The following is a 14928-nucleotide window of genomic DNA, read 5'->3' on the forward strand; positions in this document are numbered from 1 at the left end:
TCAAAAAGTATTCACAGAGTAGCCACGACCGTCATTTCGATATTCACAGTGACGAGTTGCCATTCTCAACCTTGAGAAGTCACTCTGGAGATTAAACTCCTTATTAGGAAGTCTCCCGAACGTCTTCGGACTGTGTGCGGGAGATGTCGAAAAAACGAGGGAACATGCACTTGATTGCATTCCGGACTTGCGTGCCAATCACGACGTAGATAAGCATTAAGCATTGAGTATTGAGTTGATCATTTGTGTATTGAGCGCCTCGATTCTTGCCGTTGACTTTATATGTAGGTGATGTAGAATGAGCGACTCAGGCGAGCATATCAAGTCTCAGCCGAATGTCTCAATATCGCTTATCCATCTGCCAAGTTCCCGTTAGCCACGGCTATGATCGAGTAGAGAGGAATGCCTTACAATTCCAAGCCATTCTTCCACCTGTAGATCAGTCTTAAAATAGTGATTACAATCTTGTTGTGGTTTTATTCACAAAATATGCCTACTACTCAACCCGCGTGTAAGTTCGCGATGCTGGCTACGGCTACTGCTTATAAAAATGTCCAAGTATCCTGTCTATCTAGAAGTCTTTTGGAAGCATCATCAGCATCATCAGTCATTCATTCACTACAGTCACTCTTTACGACTCACTCACAGTCATTCATTACTTGCCATCTTGGCTACCACGTTCATTTCACACCAACTACAACACACTCGTTCATCTAAACAACAGCCAAATAATCACAACTCACCGCCAAGATGCATTACTTCAACGTTACCAACACTGCCAAATTCCTGTCTTGCACTTCGACTGCATTGACCCCCGTCCTAACTCCAGTCACCAAGACCACTCTGTCCCCTGTGACCCAAACCCGCTACACGACTGTCTACGAGACTGTCATGCCGGCAGCTTGCGAAACAGGCCAGTGGATGGCTACTTATACAGTCACCGAGACTTGCACTGGCAAGCCTAGCGACTATGTTCCTTCGGTTATCCCTCCGGGATTCGTCGTAACTACTGTGTCTTGCCCCGTCTGCCACCCTGCTACGGCCATCGAGATCACTTGCCCGGGTGTTCAGCCCACTGGGTATCCCACCGTCGGCATTACTGGAAACGGTGTTACTGCTACCATCACCGCTACGCCGGCTGGTTACCCTGTGGGTAACTCGGGTCCTTACCCAACCAAAGTTCCCTCTCGTCCTATCCCTGCTCATCCCATACCCGCTGGCCCTGGATCATGCTCTGGTCCTGGGCCTTGCCCTGGCACCGGTCCCAAGCCGACCCCAGTCCCATGTGCTGGCCCCGAATGCCCAGACTTCAACCCCATGCCATGCTCCGGACCCGGGTGTCCTCACCCAGGCTCAGAATATACTCCTAGCGGTAACCCCAGCTCTCCTCCATGCCACGGTCCCGAATGCCCAAGCACTGGCTCCGGCCCCGTTCTTTGCTCTGGCCCTGGATGCCCTGCTCCGGCAGGCCCAGGCTCCATGTCATGTTCTGGCCCCGGCCCGTGCCCCGGCACTGGTCCCAAGCCAGTCCCTGTTCCTTGTGCCGGCCCCAGCTGCCCCGGCTCAGGTAACAACGGCACCACTAGCACTCCTCCCTACGTCGTCTCCGGCGCATCGTCGCTCAAGAACGCTTTCGCTGTCGTCACAGGGCTTGTTTTCGTGGCCGGACATTTCATCCTCTTGTAATTCATTCATGTTGTTCTATCATCTGTGGACACTGGGGTAAAATTTGAGCTTATATTTCTTGGATATGGTCTATGGGTTATGGTTTACGGCTCAGGTGTTTCTTCATCTGCTGTTATTTTTGGGTTCGTTATATAATTTCAGGGGGGTTCAGGGTGAATCTAGGGCTTTGTGACAATTACTGGTTTCGTTTGGTTTATTCGGTGTTTCTAGTGATTCATTAAATTCATTATATTTGAACCGTTCTTGACAATCCTTTGTTTGTGGTTGCCATTCTAGTGAATCGGATGTGCTAGTAATATACTCGGCAATCTTGTTCGTTCGATGGACCTCGCTTTCCCCTTGGATAATTCATGTCAGTAGCCTCTGCAATCGGATTTTAACTTATAACTGGCCTTCCAGGATAATAGAAACGCAAGTGATTTCTATAATAGTTTGAAGGGTGTTTATTGGGTTTGCGGAGGTGATCTGTGGAGTTTGTCTATCCACGACTCAAACTATCTCTTTGTGTTAGCCACCTTAGCCTAAGTGTACCTAGTGTCGAGAGCATTGACTTGGTAGGTTCTTCAGATTCAAACAAAGCGTCTGATTGCTCACCTATTATAGCTATCTTAATTATACCAGATACCAGTTACGCAGACGTGGCACGCAATACGGGTCTCAAGCTCCTAACCTTCGTTTCCTATATAACCATGCGCTGGCTTGCATTGGAATTATCAAAATTCATAAAAAATGCAAATGTGCCTAAACATGTCAATTCTAGACCATTTACTTCTAACAATGGATAACCTAAACGATCTTTTGGAAGATCACATCTGCCGGAGAAACCGAGTGTTCTACGCCTTCGGTATTAGCGTGGGGGACTACGAAAATAGCACTTCACGAGCGTGGACGGTCGTATCACTCTACATACACGGTACAGTAGATACAGCTGGTGCCGCTCAAGCGCTCAGAAATCTCGAGTCTGATATCAATAGAAAGCTCCGGCTAGACCAGCGACCAGAAAGACTGGAGTTCTACCTCGAGGACGACTCTCCTAGCAACGCCTACCGGGCGAGATCTCGCAGGGTAGAGGGCACGCTCTGCGCGAGAAATGCTGCTTGGCAGATGGGAGTGGTGGAGCTTACGGACGGTGAAAGGACGCATCCGGGAACACCTCGACAGGATACAGTAGAAGCGACGAGGCACGTTGTCGAAGTTGAGCTGTAGAAGCCAGAGGGGCTGGAAGTGAGAGGTTGGAGGTGAGCGATTGACAATTAACGATTAGTGGTATATACATAGGCGTAGGTATTCAATTATCTGTTAGCCGCCTACTCTATTAGGAAGGCCGTCTACTAGCACGTGCGATATTTAGTTCCTTCCAATTGCTCGGGTTGTACGGTGGTGATAAGAGGCGTTCGTAGTGTCATCGTGGTGTACCTAATCTCGGTGAATTCCGTAACGTAGTAGTGCATCTATAACTTGCATCCTCCCCCTGCATTTACTACACTATCAACTACACTATCAGGTACTTATGCATGCATGCATGTAAGTAAGCCGGCAAGCGTAATCCGAATTATATTTAGGTAAATCCCCATGTCTTACCCGACTCTTCGGGATATAAGATCTTGCTTGACTGTTCTATTCTTGATAGCCAAGAAAGAATTCGACACATCCTTTAATAGTTGCACTGCCGACTTTCCAAGATGCGTCCCGTCAATTCGGCCGCTGTACTAGGGGTCCTGGGTATCATCCGTAATGCTGCGGCATGCTCCGGTTGTTCGGGCGAGGTCGTCGAGCACGTCCGACATGTGAAGCGTATGCAGCCCGATGCGATAAATGCTACATACGGACCTACGAGGGCTTTGGAGGTGAGTATTTTGCTTATAGTAGAAACAATTAGAAACAAAAACGTACAATGCTAATTCGAGATGCTCTAGTGGGGTCAACTAAACTTCCTACATACCGTGAGTGCATCTTGGATGTCTAATAAGCTAGAAAGCAACATTGCTAATAGTCAACGTGTAAGACCGATACCCACGGATGGTTAGAGGTACATAACATTTTCAACTCCCTGGAATCCCCTGATATCGGCTAACGCTTTAACAGGGTCATCTTAAAGAAGCCAACTATGGCGCCGATTGGGGCGACTTCGTCTCCTTCTCGGCTCGTTTCAAGCATCAAGCCGGCGACATGGGTGTTGATCTACTTCTAGTAGACACCGGTCAGTTAGCCTTAACGTCTTGTTGACCCGTAGTATGCTTATATAGCGTCTAGGTGATCTACATGATGGCGCCGGGTTGAGTGACGCTACTACGCCGGACGGCGAGGTTTCGATGAAGATATTCGACAAGGTCCAGTATGACCTGCTAACTATTGGTAACCACGAGTTATATCTTGCCGACGTTGCCTACCAGGCTCTGGATGAGATATCGACGTATTGGGGCGAGAAGTATCTCACCTCCAATGTTCAGATACTCAACCGGCAGACGAAGGAGTGGCAGTATATCGGCAACACGCACCGATACTTCACTACGAAGCATGGACTTCGAATCATGGCCTTTGGCGTGTTATTCGACTTTACTAGTGAGAAGGCACCACGATGATACGTGCCCCAGCTGTCGCGAAACATGATCCTAACATCCAGCAGGTAACACCAATGTCTCTAAAGTTATCCCTGCGAAGACCATGGTTACACAGAAATGGTTTCTGGATGCCCTTCGTTGTCCAGAGCCCGTGGATATCTTCATCGTTCTAGGCCACAACCCTGCCCGACCGACTGATAAAGCGAGCACTTTTCCTATCGTCTTTGACGCGATTCGCGCAGTGCACCCGGATACCCCTATTCAGTTTATAGGTTCGTATCGTATCCAAGGAGAGGTAGATTCGTGGCTAACAGCATATAGGAGGCCATAGTCATATTCGGGATTTTGCTGTCTTTGATAGTAGTAGCACAGCGCTTGAGTCAGGTAGGTGAAGCATGCCTATTCTTGACCAAACTCTCATACCTCTCATAGGCCGATATTGCGAAACACTCGGTTGGCTCTCCATGTCAGGATTCAACGGTAAAAATAGTGGCCCTGTCGGTGTCCCTAACCCAATTCGCAAAGCAACGCAGAATTCTGCTTCTCCGTTCGTATATTCCCGTCGCTACCTTGATTGGAATCGTCGAACCTTTGAGTACCATGCTACGACATTGCATAATAAAAACCTTGACTATCATGGCGGCTTGGCCGTTACAGAGGATATTACGAAGGACAGGAAGCAGCTTAACCTTACCGATGTGTATGGGTGTGTTCCTCAGGTCAGTCGCCATCGATCCTCGCCCCCCTGACACCTAATGCTAGAGACTACTTGTCCTCGTGAGCTGTGAATGCAAAATAGTTGGTCCCTATTTGTGCGTAGGATTATATGATACGCATGCCGGCTAACTTCCACGCATTATTAGGACTATTGCATGACGTGCACACCATTCAATGCCTCGGGTAATATCTTTCCTCTGCTGTCTGATGCGTTAGCCGGTGGTGTTGTGAACGAATCGCGTAAAGATATACCACGATATATCATTGCCAACACGGGAAGCGTTCGGTTCGACATGTACAAGGGACCTTTCACCTATGACGACCAGTTCATCGTGTCGCCATTCCGTGATATTTTCTTGTACATCCCAGAAGTGCCCTACACCCTGGCCAGAAATTTAACCGAGTCACTCAACAATGCTGGTGCCAGTCGGAAGCGTAATGTTGGTGTTGTGCCTGTTGAACGCGACATCTGCGTCGACCCTGTCCCTGTTGACTTCACCGAACTTAGGAGCGAAGAGCGTCGTGCGTTCAATCACGAATCTCCCAGGATTACGAGGCGTCAAGTTGTCGATTTGACCGCCGGCTATACGACCAAGGATGACTTCGGCACCGATGGCGACGACACTGCGCATTCCGAAATTCCGCACTGCGAAATCCCCGATTTTTTCCAAGGCGTAGCTGGATTTAGTGACAATCAAACGGTAGATGTTGTTGATGTCGTGTTTGTTGATTTGTAAGTTTCCACACACAGTGATATGATCTGTGTTTAAAGGTTTAGTTTAGACTGACTCCTGCTGCGCAGCATCGAGAGTGATCTTCTTGCTATCCTCGGCTCCAACTATAGCTCTGGCGATGTCTCGTACTACATCGATGCGAACTTCACGACGCAAGACTACTTGTCGTTGTATATCCAGCAGACGAAGGCTTTCCAAGCCGGGCTGCCTAATTGTGGGTAATTGATAAGGATTACTTCAGCAGTTAACGACGTCTATCTTAATACGATGCTGTTTAATTGATACACCTGAAGTAGAAATGATGTTGATTGTGTAAAATTCTCCAATACTGGGCAAAACTCGGTAATTCCCTAATATGCCACTGTGTAGTTCCGTAACACCTTCTCGCAGCATTAAAGGTAGTTGTACTTACCTAACAAGCTACATGTAATTAGGGGTAGTAGTTTACCAAAAATGCAACATGGTATACACGCCATGTACGTCAATTTCCTTAGCTTGAGCTTAAATCCGCGCTATTAATAGCTAATGGACCCCTCCTACCCCACGATAAATAACTCCAGGAGGTATTTACATTTACATTATCTATATTTTATCTCCCCATCGCCTTTTTAACCCACCATCCCGTACCATCTCATCGCACCCGCGGGAATGGCCCCGATTCCCATAACTATCATAACCGGCTTCCTGGGGTCGGGCAAGACAACCCTCCTGCTGAACCTAATCCCCCAGCTCCGCACCGCCAACCCCACCTACCGCCTCGCCCTACTAAAAAACGAATTCGGCGACGTAGCCATCGACTCGCAGCTAGCATCCTCGAGCGCCGTCTCCGGCGTCCAGGAGTTGTTGAACGGGTGTATTTGCTGCAACCTCGTCGGACAATTAAGCACCGCGCTCGCCGAGCTGCGCGACACAGTCCACCCCGACCGCATCGTCATCGAGACTTCCGGGTCGGCGTTCCCAGCTACGCTTGCTATTGAGGTGAATCGGCTGGCGCGCGAGACGGGGGGTCAGTATGTGCTTGATGGCGTGGTTAGCGTGATTGATGTTGAGAATTGGGGCGGGTACGAGGATACTAGTTATACGGCGCGCATACAGGCGCGGTATACAGATCTGATTGTCTTTAATAAGTGGGAGACGTGCGATGAGCGCAGGTTTGACGAGTGTCGCGATCGGGTGGGTGATCTTGAGGTCGATGTTGCGTGGGTGAAGAGCGATAAGGGTCGGGTTCCTGTTGATGTCATATTTGGTATTGATGGTGGATTGGCGAAGACATTGACAGAAGAACCAGCAGCGAAGGGTGGCGATCATTCACATAATCACGACGAAGACCACGACGATGGCCATAGTCACCAATGTGAGGTTGAGGTCTTGTCAGTCACACTCTCCGGGAAGACAGGCAGCGCCGTCAATGCGACAAAGCTAATGGCTCTATTAAACTCGGCGCCCAAGGACGAAGTATATCGGATCAAATCTGTATTAACAGCATCCTCGACAGTTCGGAGCTCCGGTGAAGACGAGCCGGCGGCATCGACAACACCGTCGGATCATCTGGGCAGGTACATTTTGAACTGGGCCTTTGGGAGGTGGACATTTACAGCGCTCGAGCCGGAGACGGTTGAGCACAGCTCCAGCTACCAGACTGTACTACGTATGACAGTAATCTTAGCAAGATACGAGAGCGCGAAGTGGAAGAAGAAATTAGAGACAGGCGGAGTTTTAGAGCTCGAGGGTGACGAAAAAGGCGAGTTAGAAATTATTAGAATCTCTTGAGACCTAACAGTCTTGCTCTTCTAATAATTAGACTTAAAGTAGACTATAGTAAGATAATTAATACACGGCCAATGCATCATAGGACATACTACCCACGCTGCTACGAGGTTGGAAAGGTATAATCTAAGAATGTGCCTGTAATCTGGCACTTATATAATCGCGGCCAGCCTCCTATATAGAATGAACACTACGTATGTAGCTAACAATTCTCGGTATCATAACAGCATTACCCCTATTTCATAATACCACATAAGTGACAACCCGCTTCGCTCGTCGCCTCCCCGCTGTGCCGACTTAACTACCAGCTCCGGAATCTTGATATCTGCTACTTAAAAGCTCAATTGTGTACACACTTTGCCGACACCGAGATTGGCAAACAGCTATTGTCCATCCAGGTGACTTCGGAAAAAGTTGGGGGGTTTTTTTTCATTTTGTTTGCTGATCAATTTTCAACTTAACGCCACAAGTCTCGGTCTCCCTTCTTCTTCCCGTGGCTACTGCCGGGCCGAGGCCATGCGTCGTCTCTGAGGCTGCTCGAGCTTGCAGTACTTCCATTACGTGCATGACCGCGTGGCACAGACAGATAGCTTGTAGGGCTGGTTGCCTGAGAAAGCGAGCCCTTTCGAGATCCACCGGCTTGCCACCCAGAACCTATATCCGCCAAGCCGTAGCTACTCAGGGGCCGGCCACCGAGGGAGCCATTGCTGCGGTGGCCCCTGTGTCCACTTCCCCCACCGCTATAGGCATCGAAGGGGTCCACTGAAAGCAAATAGTTAGCGTTTGCAAATTATGGAAGCATTCTTGTGACGATGAGGTTTAAACAGCATTAACTTGTAGGAAGGGCTAGGATCGCTAATTCGCGATTTGAGGGGATTCATGAAATCAATCATGTATACTTACTTCTAATACTTCCCCAATCAAGGTCATCTTCTCCTTTCGTAAAAACTTCTAGTGATTGATTGAGCTGCTGCGCCCTAAACTGTGATGGGTTGAGTGCTGCGGCAAAGGGGTTATTGGAGCTGAAGCGTGGCGGTATGTTTCCAAAACCTCCTGTTAGTCCCGGCGAGGGGAGGCCATTTCCCACGTTGAACATATTGGCGCTGCTTGAGCTGCTAGGACGCTGTTGTCCTCCCGCGAAGCCGGGCATGGGCGGTGGAAGGCCAAGGAGGAGATCTGCAAAGTTTTGATCGCGAACGTACACGGCGGAGAGACGTGGTAGCCCTCCGGCGAAAAGGGAGGAAGCTAGGTAGTTATAATAACCGGTCGTGACACCCACGTAGGAAGGGGTAGCTGACGACGCCGTAATCTCGTAGCGCAGGGTTTGTAAGGACCAATTGACTAGGGGAGGGATAGGCCCGGAGTGAGATGGAAACGCTGAATCTACCTGATCAATAACAGAGAGCGCCGTCAGGTTTGGAGCAAGCGCTAGCACGGCGTGAAGGCTAGGGGCTTGAACACCGGTGTTGGATAGAGACAGCACCTTTAGTCGCCTTTGTGTGTCCCCCCTAGACAAATAAGCCACAAGGCCGTCGGAAGTGACTCTCGGTGTATCTATCAAGATCACTTCTTCCAAAGCTGGAAAGGCCGGTAGCACATCGTTGTACTTAAACATGTCGTCATCTATAATCCTGCAATCAGACACCTTTAGAGCCCGCAGGTGCTGAAGCACCGTCAGTACGTGGCGCAACGCTGCCGGATCCATGTTTATCCTAGTCAACTCCAATACTTCGAGGTTCTGCCAGAAGGCACCTGTGCTCAGCGCCTCCAAACTTCGCTCACTACCACCAGTGTAGGCCATCTTCCTGAGGTCAGGACAGCGGGCCTGTACCTCGAGCTTGAGAGTATGGTAAGCCGGATCGTCGCAATACAACCCCTCGGGCAAGTCGACGTAGCGGAGGTTGGGCAAGACAGCAATGGTCCTTGCTAACGTGGAGCTACTCGATTCTCGTAGCATATAGGGCGTCTTGAAATATTGAACGAGCTTACCAAGGCGGGTTGGGTCTTCGCGCAGGGAGCGGCACAGCAATTGAAGCCGAGCACTGGCGGTATCCTCGGGGAGGCCATTGCGATCGAAGCGACTCCTACGTTTCCGCTTCTCGGAGAGGTCGATCTCACGTTCGCAGTAATGCACGGAATCGATACGGATACTATGGTACCTACCACAGCGGAAGCCCACAGGTTTCAGTAACGATCTTATCCAAACTCATCTTCTTAGTTGCCAAAAGCATTTTACCTAGGGAGAACTTACATTGACTTGACGGCCGCTACCCTCCAGCGCTTGCATACTTGGCCAGCGTGGGAGAGATCACGCAGGTCACAGAGCATGCAGGCATCTTCCAAGGCGCTTTGTTCGCATGTCTCATACGACTCATCGCAGCAATGCGGACAGACGAAGAAGAATACCCTCTCCAATATAGGAGGGGGCAGCTCTAGCCATGGCGCGAATACGCGACCCCTCTGAGGGTCTAGGCTGGCACGATTATTCTGGTAATTATTCTGGCGGGTGTTGTATAAGTCGTACTCATCTCTCCTATAGTCGTCACGAGTAGGGATGTCAAGTGGCTGAAGCTGTTGCGACGGCTTCTTGCTACGTCGAAAGAACTTCTTGAACTTCATCGCGAAGCTAGGCCAGGGTTAAATGATATAAATGTTCGCAAGGAAAAGCCTCGCTGCTTGATTTTGTTAGAGTTTAATTAATAAGACACCTAAAGACATACATACGTCTGGTTCACATACTCGGACCACATGTGTTCCTCCTGCGGGAAGACTACTTGCGTGCATTGGACGGTTGTAGGAAAAGAGGACGTACACGGCAACGGCAACGGTTGGCTTACAATGAATGCATCTCGAGGCTCGCGACGCTTTGTTTAAAAGCGAAAGAGTGGGGAATTAAAAAGGGCGGCGTTAATTGTGTAGGTTGCTGGGATATGGGTACCTCAGATACTTCAGGTACCTGCATCTGAAGATACATATTCAACTATCCGACATTCTCTATCTCAAATGATCTGCCTAAGATATATGTACTTTGACAGATACCTGCATGTAGGTACCTGGGTGTCGGACCCACCAGTATAGTGGTGGTACTTCATTCCTCCATAAATTTATGAATACCCGCCTGTACCTAAGCATACATACATAGTACATATGTAGGTAGAGGTACCTATACACGCAGGCCTATACATTTATACCTAAGCACCTAATGCATACATAAACACATCTACATAACCCCATCCCATCAATATTAAAACAGAAGAAAAAAAAGGCAAACTCAAGAGAAACTTCAAACGTTAAAAATAGTGTTACATTATATAAACAGGGATAATATAGAATTTTTACTAACTGCCAGCTAATGCGGTGCTATGCAATCACTATAAAACAATATCCAATGGTTACCTTCTGTTGCCGGGTCCTCCAACCAAAGGATGTATACATATGCACCCGCCAATGATCTTCCCTCCCGCTACACCGACCGCAGCCCAACCACAACCTAATACCTCATATCAGTTTGTCAAAATCTCTCGGAAACGCGCGGTTCTTATCCCCGGTATCTAATCCTCGCCAATATCTAGTGGTTCCCGTTGAGCTGGAGAGGCGATGCTGATCCAGAGATGTTCGACTTCTTCGTTCGGAGCGTCAATGGGAACGGGTACTCTTCTGGGTCTTCCTCCTCTCTGTATTATCACTGGTTAGCTACAATATTTCAGCTCGCATGTTCTTGGTTTGCTTACGGTAATTTCCATGCCACATAGTCTTCTGTACTTAAGCCTTCCCTTCCTTCTTGCAGGCTCGCGAAATCACCAGGCGTCATCATGCCCGTACGGTCCCGGGGAGAGCCGGGGACCGAGAAGGGTCGTGAGATCTTCTGTTCAACTCCAGGGATGAAGTCATCCTCGTCGTCACCGGAAAATGATCCTGGGTACGCTCGTCGCAGGGCTAACTGCCGGGCTTTGACATATTCCATTCCCATCCTCTTCCAATCTAGGAGGTCGCTAAGTCTCTCAGTTCGGTTGCGCTGGTTAATCCGCTGTCGCCGACTTTTTTGGCAGAAATCGAACATGTGCGAGGCAAGCTGGTTAACCGAGTCGTCGACACCTTTGTTGCGTCGGTCCACAATGTAGATACCATAGTCGGCTGAGTTCTCAATCAACTCCTCCATATAGCAGCCAAAGCCAGATAGGTTAGTGGTGATACTGGGAACACCCATAACAGTACACTCGGCAGGAGTATAGCCCCACGGTTCGTAGTAGGAAGCGAAAACACCCAGATTCGTGCCGCGCACGAAGTCATCGTAATCTAGAGGCAGGATCGGATTCGACGAATTTAGGAACTCGGGATGGAAAATAATCTTAACGCGATCCGTCGGATGGTTAAAAAGATGGACCCGTCGAATCTGATTTAGAATAGGGTCTTCTGAATCGTTGACCATATTGTGTGTGACGATGGGTGGTAGGCCGTGCCGTTTCATAGCAAAGAGACGGCGTCGGAGGACAACTCTGTCGGCGCTGGTGATAAGCTCCTTCTCATCAGGCATCGGATCTCCGTCATGCCACCTTAAAGACCGTTCGAAAACACGACGACCGATCCCGCGCTCGATCACATCGACCGTGTCGCGAAGGGACTTGATGACTGCCTGACCCTTCAGTGCTTCTACTGTCAGCGAGGTAGTTTGCGCAGGCATGATTATAAATGCTACGACAGTTGTCTTGCTACCGGAGGACTTTAGTCGGTGGTTAAGACGCGCAAGCGACTCAATGAACATGTCGACACCCTTATTTCGGAACTCATAACGTCCGGCAGTGAAGAAATAGAGGGTATCTTCCGGCATGAAGTCATAGTGACCATAGAAGTGACCCCGGACGAAGTCGTGGATCTTCTCCTTGGACTGTTGGTGCAAGTTCTGAAACTCATGTATGGCCGAGAATTTGGTGACGTTAAGTCCGTTGGGCAACACACCATCCGGCTTACGTTTGAGCAAGTGTTCGCTTTCAAAAGCCGTGATGTGTGAGACAGTGGTAAAGACGTCGCAGGAATGTGCAGCAGCGCGTTCTATGCAGTAACGGTGATAGATACCACGCTTCCCGGCTTCCGCATCTACGTCAAACCACTGTAGATTATTATAAAAATCGACAGAACCAGCACAAAGATAACGGCCTAGTAGAGTTGCATGTGTAGTGAAGACGGTGGTGACATCTATGCGCCGCTTCTTAGTTAGCGGCAATGCAACACCAGCAAGCCATTCGTGAAAGTGGGCAATGACGGCTTTGGTCTTCTCATGACAAACAAACTACATGGGAAGAAAAAATAGTCAGCCAGTCAGGTCCTAAGCCGTACGCGCGAGAAAAACCTACCTCTCCTAGAAACCAGGCGACTAAATATCCAAAGACAATAGCCTCATTAGTCTCATCGTCGCCTGGTGGAGCCGGAATACTGGCAACATTCCACAAGTCCGCTTTCCACTCATCCAAATATCTATATGCCGTCTTGGTGTCGATTAACAGTACTCTAGGAGCTCCTTCAATGAGCCATCGTCCATAAAGTATGCCAATGCCCCGGTTTTTCATGGCGTCGATACTGGCAGCGAGTTCTGGCGTGTTTGGCTCTAGCTCTTCAACCTCGACAGCAGCCTAGTTTTGGTCAGAGGAGTGTGTCAAGAGCTACGTTTAGAAAAAGAAAGGCAACGTACTGATTGGTGGTTGAGAGGGCCGATAAGTGTATATCGGTCGCCATACTCGGCAGTGGTAACGGGCGCTTTAGACTTAATGACAGAGTATATACCACCAACTGAGTTTAATGTTAGTTTGGAGATTATAGAAGCTTACGGCGGTGTTTCTAAGACATACCGCGATGAGCTACCTCGGTCGCGATCTCGAAGAGTATGTGATTCTTCACTTCGCGGGTAGCTTTCTCCCCGCTTTCAGCCATTGTGATGGTTGGCGTAGTAGATTCGAAGGTACAAGGAACAACGAGGTGGAACAACGAGGTGTTACCAAAAGGAATATAAGGGAACCCTATAAACTATATTTAACAAATTTGACGTAGTTAGCTTTAGGTATGAAATAATAAATAACAAGCCTCCCTCACTCCTAGCGCAAATAGATCGGGTCGAGATAGCTCTTACCTAAAGTACACAAACAAATCTCGAGACAAACCTCAAGCTAATAGCTAATAGCTTAGAGACCTCGCGGTGTTACGAGATTCGATAGGATGGACTGATACGGATGAGGAGAAAAAGATGAATAAAACTTAAGAGGGGGGAGCAAAGGGAAAAAAGATGTTATTCGAATTCCGAGGTGGAGATTGGGAAGATGGAACGGGGACCAGAACTTCCATGCATGGTCTCAATGAAGAATTCATAGAGGCGCTTTTTGTAGTTTGGCATCATTGCGTACACTGGGCAACAAGGAATTTACCTACTATGTACTGGCTTAGGGTACCTTCCTACCTTAACAAGGTTAGACTTGATTTTTTTCTCGATCGCATGACATCCTTACCTATAAGATTAAGCAGCTTTTAGTGAATTTTAGGATACCTACCTACCTACATGTAGGTATTAGTCTAAGTAGGTAGGTACCTTTAGTCTAAGTGGCAATTATGTACCTCTCTCCATCGCTACTCCATAGACCCACAATCCCGCAAGCCTTGCCATCATAACTCCGCGCAACTCCAAGTTTCCCCCAGAGAGAAAATAACGAAATAGTAATAGATCTAAACAAAGCCTTGCCGCTAAATATGCGGGAACCGAGCCTATGACGCCAGAAACCGTTATTGCATCTTGATAGCCTAAGCAGCTCAAGCAGCTTTTACGGTATGCTTAAGGTAATGTAGTATTAGGTATTAGGTATTAAGTATGTACATATGTAGTTGGGAGTTTAGGTATTACCTACATATTAGGCATACATTTGCAAGTTGTTGGGTTCGTTGTTGTTCATGTATGTAATATCTCGAGTTGCTAGAGCGGCAGCTATTTAAGTCGTGCTCGAAACGTTCCATCAATAAATTATAGTTAGTATATATGTACATACATGCTGCGCAGTCTCATGTACAGGGATGCGAAGAAGAAAAAAAGGCGAGATCCCTACCTAGACAAACTAGGTCTAATTGCTAGTTATTCCAAGTATGCAGACCTATCCCGCAACGAGACAATAGCGCCGCGATCCTCCCCTATTCTATACGTAAACATGGGCCGATGATCCACTACAAATCTCTCTTCTTCTAGCAAGACTGGGAATTTGGGATTTGGATGTCTTTATTATCTGTTGTTTGGGGTATATAATACCGATCTAGTTATATGATTTAGTTAGAAACTTTAAAAACTGGTGGACGCATGATGTGGGGCTGGGAGCTCGCCACAGGATTGATAAGAAAAGGCATGATGCGCGTGCGTCGATGGGTGGATATCAAGTTCTCGCCGAAGGCTTCCCCTCTATTGCTTCTCTCCACAGCTTTGAGGTGTCAAAATA

General features: G+C 48.3%; 6 protein-coding genes across 6 annotated transcripts; 4 read left to right on the plus strand and 2 right to left on the minus strand.

Annotated features, from left to right (window-relative positions):
• Positions 1 to 750: 750 nt before the first annotated feature.
• Positions 751 to 1686, plus strand: F4813DRAFT_384665 (uncharacterized protein; the record flags this gene model as incomplete). The annotated part of the gene is made up of 1 exon (XM_049246122.1): positions 751 to 1686. The coding sequence occupies one exon, from the start codon at positions 751 to 753 to the stop codon at positions 1684 to 1686; it is 936 nt and encodes a 311-aa protein (XP_049105063.1).
• Positions 1687 to 2463: 777 nt separating this feature from the next.
• On the plus strand, positions 2464 to 2892 carry F4813DRAFT_384666 (uncharacterized protein; the record flags this gene model as incomplete). The annotated part of the gene is made up of 1 exon (XM_049246123.1): positions 2464 to 2892. The coding sequence occupies one exon, from the start codon at positions 2464 to 2466 to the stop codon at positions 2890 to 2892; it is 429 nt and encodes a 142-aa protein (XP_049105064.1).
• A 136-nt stretch (positions 2893 to 3028) lies between these two features.
• F4813DRAFT_342982 (Metallo-dependent phosphatase-like protein) lies at positions 3029 to 6195 on the plus strand. Its single transcript, XM_049241477.1, has 10 exons — positions 3029 to 3533; positions 3603 to 3629; positions 3692 to 3715; positions 3772 to 3886; positions 3940 to 4248; positions 4313 to 4519; positions 4569 to 4631; positions 4680 to 4966; positions 5111 to 5697; positions 5767 to 6195. The coding sequence occupies exons 1-10, from the start codon at positions 3369 to 3371 to the stop codon at positions 5918 to 5920; spliced, it is 1938 nt and encodes a 645-aa protein (XP_049105065.1). The 5' UTR covers positions 3029 to 3368; the 3' UTR covers positions 5921 to 6195.
• F4813DRAFT_342993 (cobW-domain-containing protein) lies at positions 6196 to 7554 on the plus strand. Its single transcript, XM_049241478.1, has one exon. The coding sequence runs from the start codon at positions 6347 to 6349 to the stop codon at positions 7466 to 7468; it is 1122 nt and encodes a 373-aa protein (XP_049105066.1). The 5' UTR covers positions 6196 to 6346; the 3' UTR covers positions 7469 to 7554.
• F4813DRAFT_342996 (uncharacterized protein) lies at positions 7555 to 10381 on the minus strand. Its single transcript, XM_049241479.1, has 4 exons — positions 10190 to 10381; positions 9717 to 10140; positions 8369 to 9624; positions 7555 to 8227 (listed from the first exon to the last, which is right to left on the minus strand). Exons 2-4 carry the CDS (start codon positions 10082 to 10084, stop codon positions 7923 to 7925), a joined length of 1929 nt encoding a protein of 642 aa, XP_049105067.1. The 5' UTR covers positions 10085 to 10140; positions 10190 to 10381; the 3' UTR covers positions 7555 to 7922.
• A 366-nt stretch (positions 10382 to 10747) lies between these two features.
• On the minus strand, positions 10748 to 13879 carry F4813DRAFT_342998 (glycogen synthase). The gene is made up of 6 exons (XM_049241480.1): positions 13587 to 13879; positions 13309 to 13483; positions 13152 to 13249; positions 12817 to 13092; positions 11197 to 12752; positions 10748 to 11139 (listed from the first exon to the last, which is right to left on the minus strand). The coding sequence occupies exons 2-6, from the start codon at positions 13388 to 13390 to the stop codon at positions 11034 to 11036; spliced, it is 2118 nt and encodes a 705-aa protein (XP_049105068.1). The 5' UTR covers positions 13391 to 13483; positions 13587 to 13879; the 3' UTR covers positions 10748 to 11033.
• Positions 13880 to 14928: the final 1049 nt, after the last annotated feature.

This window comes from Daldinia decipiens (assembly GCF_022478715.1).
Source record: "Daldinia decipiens strain CBS 113046 unplaced genomic scaffold F4813scaffold_1, whole genome shotgun sequence".
NCBI classification, from domain to species: Eukaryota; Fungi; Ascomycota; class Sordariomycetes; order Xylariales; family Hypoxylaceae; genus Daldinia; species Daldinia decipiens.